Source organism: Calonectris borealis, chromosome 1, assembly GCF_964195595.1.
Source record: "Calonectris borealis chromosome 1, bCalBor7.hap1.2, whole genome shotgun sequence".
NCBI lineage: Eukaryota > Metazoa > Chordata > Aves > Procellariiformes > Procellariidae > Calonectris > Calonectris borealis.
The window spans coordinates 92813052-92824822 of record NC_134312.1 but is presented as its reverse complement, the minus strand read 5'-3'; the positions used below and the strand labels follow the sequence as shown (position 1 = coordinate 92824822).

At 49.6% G+C, this 11771-nt stretch overlaps 1 protein-coding gene across 1 annotated transcript in view; it reads right to left on the bottom strand.

The window, feature by feature from the left end:
* Positions 1–10027: 10027 nt before the first annotated feature.
* DRD3 (dopamine receptor D3) overlaps positions 10028–11771 on the bottom strand; it is an 11180-nt gene continuing 9436 nt past the window's right edge. The window contains exons 5-6 of the mRNA XM_075164362.1: positions 11059–11404; positions 10028–10224 (exon numbers count right to left, since the gene is read on the bottom strand). Coding sequence (XP_075020463.1) covers positions 10028–10224; positions 11059–11404 — 543 coding nt within the window. The remainder of the gene's footprint in view (positions 10225–11058; positions 11405–11771) is intronic.

Sequence of the window (11771 nt, the reverse complement as noted above, 5' to 3'; positions counted from 1 at the left end):
AAGATGCTTGTGTCCAAGAGGTCTGTCACGGATGCTCTGTGAAGACATGGAGGATAAGGAATGCTAGCTATTGTGTCCTCCTTGCATTGCCTGCATTATTCTTAGGTTGGTAGCCTTATTGCTAGTTTTGGAAGTGCTTTTTTGTACCCTTTGGGAGCTAGCTGTGATCAGTCTCCCCATCCTGCCCCACCTCTGTGAATCGTTAGGATTTATTCATTTTCCTCTGTCTACCAACCTGGGTGTCCTGAGAAGCTGCACGTAGCTGTACTGGGATCTTCGTGACCTGCTAAGCTAAGTGCCAATAATGTGCCATTCTCAATAACCCTTCTCCTTCTGGCTTTCCAGTCTTTCCATGCTGCTGTGTTCCTGTTCATTCTCCAGTCATACCGACCAGGTTTTCCTGGTACGGTTCTCTGCTTAGCTTGTGCGTGTGTGCACGTGTGTACCAGAGCTGCACAAAGTGAACAATTTCCTACTGGGCAAAATTTGATCAGGTACATATGCTCATTATCTAACAAACACAGTAACAAACTGCACTAACCCTGAAACAACCTTAATGTGTTGTATTTACACAGGTTTTCAATCTCTCTGTCAGTCCTTCTAGTTCACATTGTAAAAATTGAGCAACATTCTTCATGTTAACTTAGTGTTTTATTTTATTTCCAAGCAGAGATCTAATTTCTTTCAAAAACAGAATTCTTGCCCTAATATGGGGAAGAAAACTACATGAAGAAAACTAAACTTTTCATGGAGAAGTGAAAATTGAAATTTCAGTGGAGTGGAGTGGAAAATTTTCTGTGCTAAATTAACTTAACTTAGCACAGCAGACTGCAAAAACACCCTTGACTGCCGTCCGTCTCCAAATGGCAGAATGCAAAAGAGCAGAGCAGAATACGAAAGAGATGGTGTGTTACAAAAACATTAGACCCTTGAACATCTTTCCATCAGCAACTTTTAGTGTAACCTTCCCCTCAATAAAGAAAAATCTTTCATGCTCTTATGTTTCTGATGAGAATAACTGGCAGGGCCACACGTTAAATGTTAAGTCCTGTGCCTTTCTGACTGCTTCATCAGTATTCTGCTCAGTAACTTACTCCTTTCAGAGCTATTTTAATATTGCAGACTCCTTAGCAGTTTCAAAGGTATGCTTTAAAATGTGTTAAGGAAAAAAAAAAATCAAACGTTTATCACAAAAATGTTTTCTCCTTTCCTTCAGGTATGTCATTTTTTCCCCCATACATTCACCCACCCCATCCATCCTCTAAATTACTAGGATGTGGTATTCATGAGAGGTTGTATCATGCCTTGTCTGACAGTTTCTAGGTCTGCTCTTCTGTGGCTCTATGAGATTGCAAGAGCTGCCCAAGACTGGAAGTGTTCCAGCAGGGAGTTCAATTTATTTCTACATCTCTTAGGTCCAGAGGGCTTTCAGATCATGGGGTTTTTATGCATAGAAAAATCAGCTCCAGGTGTGTTTCAGAGGTGCTTTTAATCATTGGGTAGCTATTTTTTTTCTTCCTGAACCCTGTTGATTTTTGATTCATATCCTGAGTTGGCAGGCAAAGGGCCCCAGTAAAATGTTTAAACCTTCCTCTCAGTAATTTCAGAGAGGTTTCCTTTGTGATATGGAAGGCATACACAAAACAGATGATGGTGCAGGCCAAATGATCTTATTTGTAGTACTCTGGGGTGATCTACATAATTCACTAGGGACCTCATCTCTTTTCTGGTAATGCAGCACTCACTTCTTCAGACTATTAAAGATGTTCAAGCACGTTACCCTCCTTCCTTAAGCACATTCTGTAGGCATGATAGGACTTTTCAAACAAAAAGAGAATGAAGTTAAAACCCTTTGAGAAGTTGGATCTAGATTGGCCAAGTTGGTGCTGGCACAAAAGTGGTTAACATTTTCCTGCAGCAAGATGTTCTTGTTTCCCTGTTGATGTTGCCAGTGTGAATGGCGTCTGTCAGAGTGCACAGTCTCCTCTCCGGTGGCATATTGGCTGGGAAAGGGAATACCTTCCCTGCCTCACAGTGAGGTGATGATGAACTGCGTGGTTACTTCTACATCTGTCGTCTGTACGATTTAATTAGGCTGGTCAGGTGAAGGTGCAACACGGTGGGATGCTCGTCATGCTTCTGACGTACCTTCTCCAGCTCCTGGCCTTGCTCACTCCCCATCGTTTCAAAAACTTCAGAGAAAACCTGCTCTGTTCAGCAGCTCTCTGTGTGTCTGAACATCTTGCAGGGCTCTTTGGGAAGCAGGTTTGGATGAGGTTATCTGGTTAACCAGGGGTATTTCAAACTTCAGCCTGCAAATTTAAGCAGCTATGTAGTGGGGACAGGGCCGTATGTAAGGAAATGATAACTAGAGGCACCTGGATCTGCCAGACAGCTCAGGATTAGCAGCTTCCTGTCTTCCCTACCCCCTGCTACTGTGTAAAGCATTTTCTGGCCAATGGGGTGGCCAATGCGCTGGGAAAGGCAATGGCTATGGTTCATGCCTGTGGCTCTACGCAACAAGGTGTATCTCACCCCTCTGTACTTGCAGAGCAGGTTGATTTGCAGATTGGTGGTCAAGCAAAGATCTAAAAACTATGGCCCTTAGATGTGATTGCCCAGCACAGATTTTCACAAAAGAACAAGGTCTTTGGCCAGAGTTCCTGGACCCATTCCAGTGCTCTGTGTGTGATACCTTCCGCTCTTCAGTTGACTGCCTTTCTGAGGTATTGGACATGTATTGCAAAGCATGACATGGAGGTGGCTTTGTAGCAATGCTTTGTGCTCGTTGCTCCCTCCTTCCACAGGAGAACGGCTGGTTTGCCTTTTGATGAGGTAATCAGGGGAGATATTGAAGTGAGGTAGCCAACATCTTGCAGGAAGTCAGCAGAGGCTACAAATCTGTCCTGAGCTTTTTATACTGCCCTTCCAAGACTGGAATGGAACCACCTACAATGTAATGTCAAATTTAATGCTACTATGTGCCAAAAAACAGCTGAGGAAACCAACCCTTAGGAAAGCCAGAAGCTTTCCTCAGGCAAAGCTGAATGAACTGGGATGGGAGAGAACATAGAGACTGGCAGGCAGCCGAAGCCTTCAAAGAGATGCAGCATCTGCAAGGAAGGGAGCAGGAGATGGAGCATCTGGGAAGAAGGAGCATAGGCAAACAGGATGATTAGGATTTGGCAAGGCCAGTAAGGAAAGGAGTGGGAGCTGTGCAGTATGTCCACGTGTAGCATTGCCAACACCAAGCTGCAGAAGACACTGGCATGTGCCTTTTTACATCCCTTGTTTTGTGCATGTCTTGAGGAGGAAGCAGCATTCTGTTGTTCAGGAAGTTTAGCAATGACTGCTATACTCCTGCTCACAAAGGCAAAAGGTTACAGAGGAATGCTGGTGGCCTTCAGACCTGAGGCTGAGGGGGGACTGAGTGCTGGACTCACCCCATACCTGTCTCCCCTGTTCCCCGCAGCCAGCGTCATCACAAATATTCAAGGGAGTCCTACAGCATTAACGATCCGCCCATCTCCCTCTGCCTGTCTTTCACAGACAGACAGAAATGCTGCTGCCTCTCAGCTGAGGCATAGCAAGGTGAGCAGTCCACCTGCACCACAGCCCTTCTGCCATGGCATAGGGTGGCAGAAAGAACTGTAAGGTCCCATAGTAAGTGTGCTTCTGCCCAGTGAGAAGTAGCCTTTATTTGTGCTGTTCAATTCACCATGCTCACAGCTGCGGGGTAAAACTTATTAAAACTGACAAGAATCCCCAGGGCAGAGAACCGGAAAGGTTTTCCCCACATTGCCAAACATACAGCAGCCCGGTGCTTGTCTCACTGAGATGCTGAAATCATTATACTGAAATTAATTTTTAATTATGTTCATTTTCTTCTCTGGCTCTAGGGGTTTTCTTTTTCTTTGCCTCGCATTTCCAGAGGCATTCAGGGACGAAATGAGACCAGTGTCTGGCAGGAAGAGATTCACTGATGTGTGGCCAGAATCATGAAGGAGGCTCAGGAGAATTCCTCGCCTGGGCCTGGGAGAAAGGGCATCCCTGTTGGAGAAAGGTGCGGTTGGCATCAGAGCTGATGGGCTCCTGTTCTGGCGCTTGAGGCAGTATGAAACCAAGGAAGGGTGGCATGAGTGATGCCAGGAAAGCAGAACAAGAAAGGTCACCATTCTGTCTTGAGTTGAGATTGACTGTTTGGAGAGTAACAGAGCACAGCTGGATCAGTGGCATTTGAGATTGAAAGGCAGGATTGGTCTGGGATATATCTTCTACCTCCTGTTCAATGTCTTTCGGCAAAATGTATGTAGCAGCTAATGCTGACTTTGAAGAAGTACTGTTTTGAATCCCTCACACCTTGAATTGCCTGCAGCCTTGTGAGCCTTCCTTTGCTCCTAAAGCAGCAGGTGGTAAGATACCACCAGGAGATGACAACTACGTTAATTCATTATTACCATTAGATAAGGAAAGTTCACTTCAATGGTTCACTCAAAGGCTAATTCAGATTTGGAGTACTCACATTGGTCTGAGAAAGAACTGATGTGCCCATTCTCTTTGGGAGATGAGATACCTCACAGCCAGGAGCACTTGCAGGCTGAAGGCTGCCAGAGCCTGTCATCACTTCATGAGCAAACCATCACACACTTGGCTGAAACTAATCAGATTGGTACCAGCGTCCCCTGGGTGTCCGCAATTCCTATTTGTAGTTTTCTGAGCATCACCGTATCAGCAGCCTGCAGCCTCTTGATCCTTCCTCCAAATGCTAGCATTGATCAGACTTTCTTCAAAAACCATCACGGCAGTAACAGCGACTGAGACGGGGCTTGGCTTTGCAATAAGCTTAAGCCAAGCTCCGCCTTGCGTAAGGCTGCCCCTTCCAGAGGAGCTGCTAGCCTGAGCAGGTTGTGCTGACCCCAGCTGTGGACAGAGGACCAGCCTGGGGAAGCAGGTCCCCAGGTGACTCCGATCCCCCTCAGAGAGGCTGCAATACAGCAGACTCCAGGTGTACTCCCCCGCCCGAGGGGGAGCTGCTTGTGCTTAGCCCCACAGCAGGGTCCAGCTCAGCTCAGGTGTGTAGCTGGCCCGCCCATCCCCTAAGGAGTCTAGGGAGGATTACCTGGGGAAGCGAGGTTTTCTGCAAGACTTTGCTTTGTCCTTGTTGTAGTCTGGCAAATGTGGTTTTTAATGTCTGGCTGCAGCTGGGATTGTTAAGACGTGTCCAACAGCTGCTGCAAGGTGCGCTGGAGCGCGTTAGCTGAGCAGTGTCACCTGCAGAGCAGCGGGGCCTTGCTGGCGGGTGAAACTCCTCCATCATTTCCTTGCCTTCCCAGCAGGCAGCTTTCCCTGATGGAAGATTGTTTTACCTTCTGCCCCACGGGCCTTTGTGCTCTCCTGCTTCAAGACTCCTGCCTGACCTGGTGCCTGTCGTGCCTGCTGCTGCCTCCGATGGAGGAGAGATTTTTATGGTTTCTTCTCTGTTTACATTTTACAATGTAAAACTTAACAGAAGAACTGCTGATCTTAGCTCTGGATGGCTTCAGTTTGGTGCCTGGTACCGTTTAAGGTTTTAGAAACTTGGGTAACCCGTGTTTTTGCTGCTAGACCTGAAGTTTAAATCGTGGCCCTTGAGAACACAGCCAAGAGCCATGGGGCACATGTGGGGCTCTGATCTGTGATGGACATCTCCCGTTGCACCTGCACCCAAGTAAGCCACAGAAGTAGTTACAATAACCACCATATAGCAGCCTATATAGAAATTTTTGGTTGTCTGTGAAGGGGTGGCAGTGAGCTATGGAGATGCTCTCTGCTTGCTTCTGCCTGCCATGCTTGTAGGAGTGAGTGACTGAGAGCTGCTCGGGGCGGGTTGTCTTCTCTTGCCTTGTTTTCAGATGATAAGTACCCACCTTAAATACTCTCTACCATCATGGCTACCGCACAGCAGCCTGAGGAGAGGTTACAGATGGAGAGGCACCATGGTGAGTAGGTTGCTGCCTGGCCGGCTGTCCTTTCCAGCCCAGAGTCAGGCTCTTACCACTTATTCTGAAAAACCTCTTATTCTGAACTATGGATTCATAATCCATTTTATTTATGTTTTAAACTCTAAAAAAAAAGCGCCTCAGAGCTGCAGCCATCCTCAGGGTCCCCCATGTCCCTCCAGGGAGGGCACTGGGAGGTGCACGCACACGCCTGGGTGGGTTGTGCTGTTTAGGAGCCCCCAAAGAGCAGCATCGCAGGGGGGAGCAGCAAACTTGATGCACGCAACGTGTGGCACACCTACCACAGCCGTACCCCTGAGGAGCCCCAGGTACGTGTGGAGGAGGTCAGGGTCTCTGTGGTTTTGTCCAAGTCAGTGTGCGGTGCTGCGAGAGAGCTGCGTGTGCCTGCTAACCTGGGCGAGCCTAACCCGCTGCGAGCCTGCTGAGCCAGCCGCGGGGGACACGGGCACAGCGGCTCAGCCAGACCCTACGGCTCTGGGAGCTGGGACACAAGTCTGCCTGGAGAAACGGTGGAGGCAGGGGTTAAACGGTGTTTTTCAGTCCATTTCTCAGGCGTGCTGTAATTGCGTCTAGACAGGCGGTACTTGGATGGCTGCCTTGTACCTTGCAGGGGGAGCTGCTGTTCCCAGTGGGTTTTGCCAGCTCTCCTTCGTCTCCAAACAGTCTTAACTCTTCTTAGCTACAACAGAGGTGCTTCCTGGCTATTCTGTCTGCTGGCTCATTTACAAATGGCATAGGGGACCTTAGGTATCCCATTCCTGCTGCCTGGTGGAGCAGAGCGAAGGTGAGCACAAACTGCAGGACCCCTTGCTGCACCTGCACGTCTGCCCAGCTGCACTGTCAGAGCAGGGCTCCTGACACCGGGAATTGTTTACGGCCTGTGGCAGTCTCTGAGCTCCCTCTTCCTCTGTGCGGGAGAGGAGCTCCCTGCACCCTCCAAAGGCTCTTCTCATGTGAGTATCAGCACGTAAATGAAACCCTGCACAACGCCTGTGGTTCCTCAGCAGAGCACAGAGTCACGGCTCACCTCTCCTCTTCCAGCCAGTCCTGGAGCCAGGGGAAAAAAAACAGCAAAGATGAAAACATTGTAGAAAATGAAGGTTAGGAGGAGGCATTTCAGTTAAAAAATGAGGGCGTGCAGATTATTCCACTGCAAATAATGAGTGGGGGTTTGTGAAGCACAGGTCCTGGGGGGCTCCTCAGCTGTCCCTCTGGCTTGCTGGGGAGGGCAAGGGGGGAGGCGTCAACGGGTTGCACTTTTGATTGCTTCTGTTCCTTGGGCTTTCCTGAGAGGCCACCTGTCTTCATATTGCCACAGTAAAACTGGGCACGGAGCTCAAGCAGTACTTGAGGGAGCGGGAGAAAGAGATTGCTTTCTTTTGGAGTTGAGTTTTTATAATTGTGGGTGGGTTTTGTGGTGCTTTTTTTTTTTTTTTGTCCATAGCAGGTTATCATTCAAGAGGTTGCTGTCAGTTCTGTGATCTGATAGTTCAAATCTTAATTATTAAATAAAGGACCATATTTTTAGATGCAGAACTTTCCCCATCCCTCATAGCTGTGTGGTACCAAAATACTGCTTGGTCTTCTGCCACACCTCCTGTTCCTCACCTCTACCCTGAATCGCCTTGGGGATCACTGCTTGAAGAACAGGGTCGAATTCAAGTAAGATCAGACTGAACATGACACCTGAGAGATGCTACGCCAGGGCTTGAAATGGACCTACTCACCCTTTAAAAGATCTTTTTCCTTGTTTCCACCTTTCTGGCAACTGTGTATATAAAGCAACTGAAACTGGTCTCTGGTGATCTGTGTTATGAAGCGTCTTAATGAGAATTACTTGAGCAGCAATCTGTCCACAGGCTGATTCACTCGATTGGTACCCCCAAAATCCCGTGTGCCCAGTACCTCCCGTGCTGTCCAGCACCTTTGAGCAGATGGAGTAAGACTACCACACGCCTGCCTGGCGTAGCTGGGAAACTATCTGACCATATTTTCAGAATTCATCTGCTGGAAGTGCTTACAGCAGCCGTTGATTTCTTTCCCAGTTGCAAGTAAAATGCAAGTAATAAAGACCTCTTGTGGGTGTCCAAGCGAATGATCATTCTGTACAGGGAAACTGTTAAGAGGACTGCAGGTGAGAAAAGGCTTATGGAAAGGCTATGTTCACTACAAAGGTACCAAAACTTGCAATTACATCTGTGTTTTATTGGATTAATGCGTTACAATGCAGTATGGAGGGCACCTCCCCAGGCAAACAACATATGCTGTCCACGAGCATCTCCTCCCAAAACCTAGACAAACAAAAGAAGAAGTTAGAGCTCTGCTATGTGCTCCAGAGGCAGAGGACAATGGTTTTTGGCTTTATATTAGGAAAGAGGGGAAGCCCTTCCCGGACAGAGGAGCTGTGGCATGGACACAGGCAGAGAGAGCGCACACAGTAATGCCCAAAGCTGTCGAATGAGCGCGGCTAACAGCACAGCTAAGCCCAGTCTTGGGAGTGAGAGCTGGGGCCTCGGATCCAGTACAGCGAGGGGGGAAAATGAGAGAAACCTGTTGAGGCTGTCCCAGGTCAGGTTCGCCTATACAAGGAGAAGAGCATTAGAGTGCCTTGAGATGAGACCAGCTTACATGGTACGGCAGGGCTTGTCTGGTGTTTTCATCCAGGAATTACTGGAGATGGCTTTGTAAAATACTGCTGGGAAAGGAGACCGTGGCAGGGCTGTATTTGGCCAGCTCCTGGAAGCTGGGAAGTACGGACGCCCTGTGTGCTGACAGGTGTATCGGGAGCCAGGGAGAGTCCTGGATCTGATCCTGCGGCACACGTCCTTTCTTACTGGGAGGGATGTTACTGAAACAGCTCTCCCCCAGCCGTGGGCTGTAACAGGAATTATCGCAGCAGTCAGCCGGGACAAACCCTTAATCTATCAGCGTTCCTCACGAGGAGAGGAGCACAAACGGAGATTGGTTCCAAAGAGACCACGAACAAGTTTTGAGACAGGGTGCATGCAACCTGCCCCAGCTGAAAAGACAGGTTTGAATCTATTGCAGGCATGACTGGAGCTATTCCAGGCCTTGTTCGTTATTTAGTGGCCCCAGTAGATGACTGGGTGTGTGGTAGTTAAGTAGTGGCCAATCTATCGCTGGTCCTTGGGTTAGGAAGAGAGGGGACACTGTCATAGTGTTGCACTTCTCGCGCCGTCTGACCTACCAGAGGGATGGTGGCCACCTCTCTACCTTGCAAGGAGCAACAAAATAGAAGCTGGCAGCACAGGGGAAGGTTTCATTTGCAACTGGGGCAATTTTCTCAAGCACTGAGACTGACCCAGTCTTATGGGCAAACCTTTTGATGGCGACAACAGGGAAGTTGTCATTTCTCCATCAGTGCTCTGTGTCTAAGTTTCCTTGCCAAATTTTTGCTCTTGGCTCCTGATTGAAGGGATCGGGATCCTTATCAAAGAGGGCATGTTCTGCCCTCTTATTAGGACTCCCGCCCGTGAACTGGGTGCCTCCTGCAGGCTGAGGCTCCAGCAGTGGGAGGGCAAATGCGTTCCCAGCGCGCAGGCGGGGGAGATGAGAGATGCTGTCCGCTTGGGTCCCGTGCGCTCTGCGAGCCTGGCAGCTCCCAGGAACGGCGCGCTGCCGTGGCTGATCTTCCGCTGCACGCCCGGGTCTGCCGCTCAGCGCCGCCGTGCCTGACGCTGAGGGACTCACTGCTTTGCCTCCGTGTCTTCTTCCCCTCCCTGCCCAGAAGTGGAAAGCACTTGTACTGTCTTAAGCAGGAGCGTTGAGGCTCGGTGCGGGAAGCCAGCCGTGCAGGTGGGGCGCGTTCCTGCTCTTCATGCTGGTGCAGAGGGTGCCTGGCTGCCAGCAGTGACCACGTCACGCCGACCACCACCGCTCACAGCCGAGGGGAGCGCGTCACTCCCCACAGCGGGTAAAGCAGAGGGAGGGAAGGGCCCAGCGCCTTGTCCCCAGCCCAGGAGTCTGCTGCAAACCGCAGCCCGCGCAGCCCGGCGCCGGCCCCGTGGTCAGCAGCAGAGGATCTTGAGGAAGGCTTTGCGGAAGTCGGTGTTGAAGGTTGTGTAGATGATGGGGTTGAGGGCGCTGTTCACGTAGCCAAGCCAGGTGCTGGCACTGTAAAGCCCTGGGGGCACGTGGCAGGACGGGCAGTGGGCGTTGAGGATGTGAATCAAGAAGAAGGGCAGCCAGCAGACTATGAATGCCCCTGGGTTTAGAGAGAGGGAGAAAACAATCCATGACTTTAGAGAAGCGACTTCTTGGAAAGGGGCCTGCACCTGTGCCCTCTCCCTCCATCCTCTCACTATTTCCATGCATGTGTCTGCATTTGGTAAACGCTGAAGGTGACGTTTATTCCTGGTACGGAGGGACCTGGCAAGAGCTCAGGCTCCTTGGGACGAGTTATGTGAATGGATGGATGGGGCTTCAGAAGTTGCCTGGTGACAGACAACAGCAAGTGGCCACCACTTAGAGGGAAAGACTGCCGCTTTAGCTGCCTTAATCAGTTACGAGGGCTGAATTATTTCCCTGCTGCTACTGAGTTAATGAGGGGAAGCAGCGTGTCTGGTGACCGTGGCAGGTGACTGGGGCTTCTCTGTCCAGCTGCATGAGCTGGTTCCTCTGCTGCTCCTTGCCTCAGTTTCCTTTTCTGTAATTGGACCTAAGAGCTGCTGCATGTATGGAAACTTAGGATTGTTTCAGCTTTATAATAGTAATAATAAAATAAAGGAAAAGGGAAAGCAAAGGTGTTGGCTGTTGCTCCCTCTAGCCACTGATTGTTGGCCACTGATTTAAAACAAAAGGGTAACAAAACACAGCAAATAAAACACTAACGTACTTGGCTCTCAACATTTGAGAGCATTACCCTAGATCCCTAAATGTCCCACTGTTGTCTCTCCTGAGTTTGTGGAGCGGTGACAGCTGAAGTCTGGGCCTGGCTTGCATTTTTTTAAACTCAGTACTGTATTAGGAGATTCCTTGCTCTTGCTCGTCCCAAATCATCACCCCTTGCACCCCACTAGACAGAGTGGCTCTCACTCACCCAGGACAATAGCTAGCATCTGTGTAGCCTTCCTCTCCCGAAGCTGGATCAGCCGGGGCTGCTGGTGCGCTATCTTCAAAGAGCTGATGGTTTTGCCATTGCTGAGCCTCCGTACCTCCAGTCCTGGCTTCGTACTCTTTCTCTTCTCTTCCAGCCTGCTGTCTTGTGTAGGCCCTGGTGTCTTGGCGAGGGATGCCTCCTGGCAGAAGCTGCGGTACCGCTGCAGGCTGAAGGCAGTCAGCAACTTCCTTTTGGTAGACACCTCCTGGCCTGGGCATTTGAGTGGGAGACAGGGGGAAAAGGTGCCCTGGCATCTGTTTGGCAAAGCTTTTCTCTCCATGTGTTCCTGCAAAAGAGGATGCCACAGAGGAACTGGGAACCATCCAAACCATTCCTTGGGTCAAAGGGTGACAAGGAAAATTGTAGGAGTCATCCTTAGCCCCACTTGCTTCTTAGGTTTGCACCATATCCTCTGGACTGACCTTGGCTTACCGGAGGGGTGAACCAGCACCAGACAACTCTGCCTCCATCCCACCAAGGAGAAGCATGAGAACAAGAAGAGTTGAAACACCTGCTCTGCTAACCTTTCACTTGTATTTTTGTGTTGGCCCTGCTCCCCTCAACATCCCCACCCTTTTTTAATGTAGCTTCACTGTGAGAAAATGGGTAAAACAAGTGGATATGTGTGACCAGGCGATCCCTTTCAAACCATT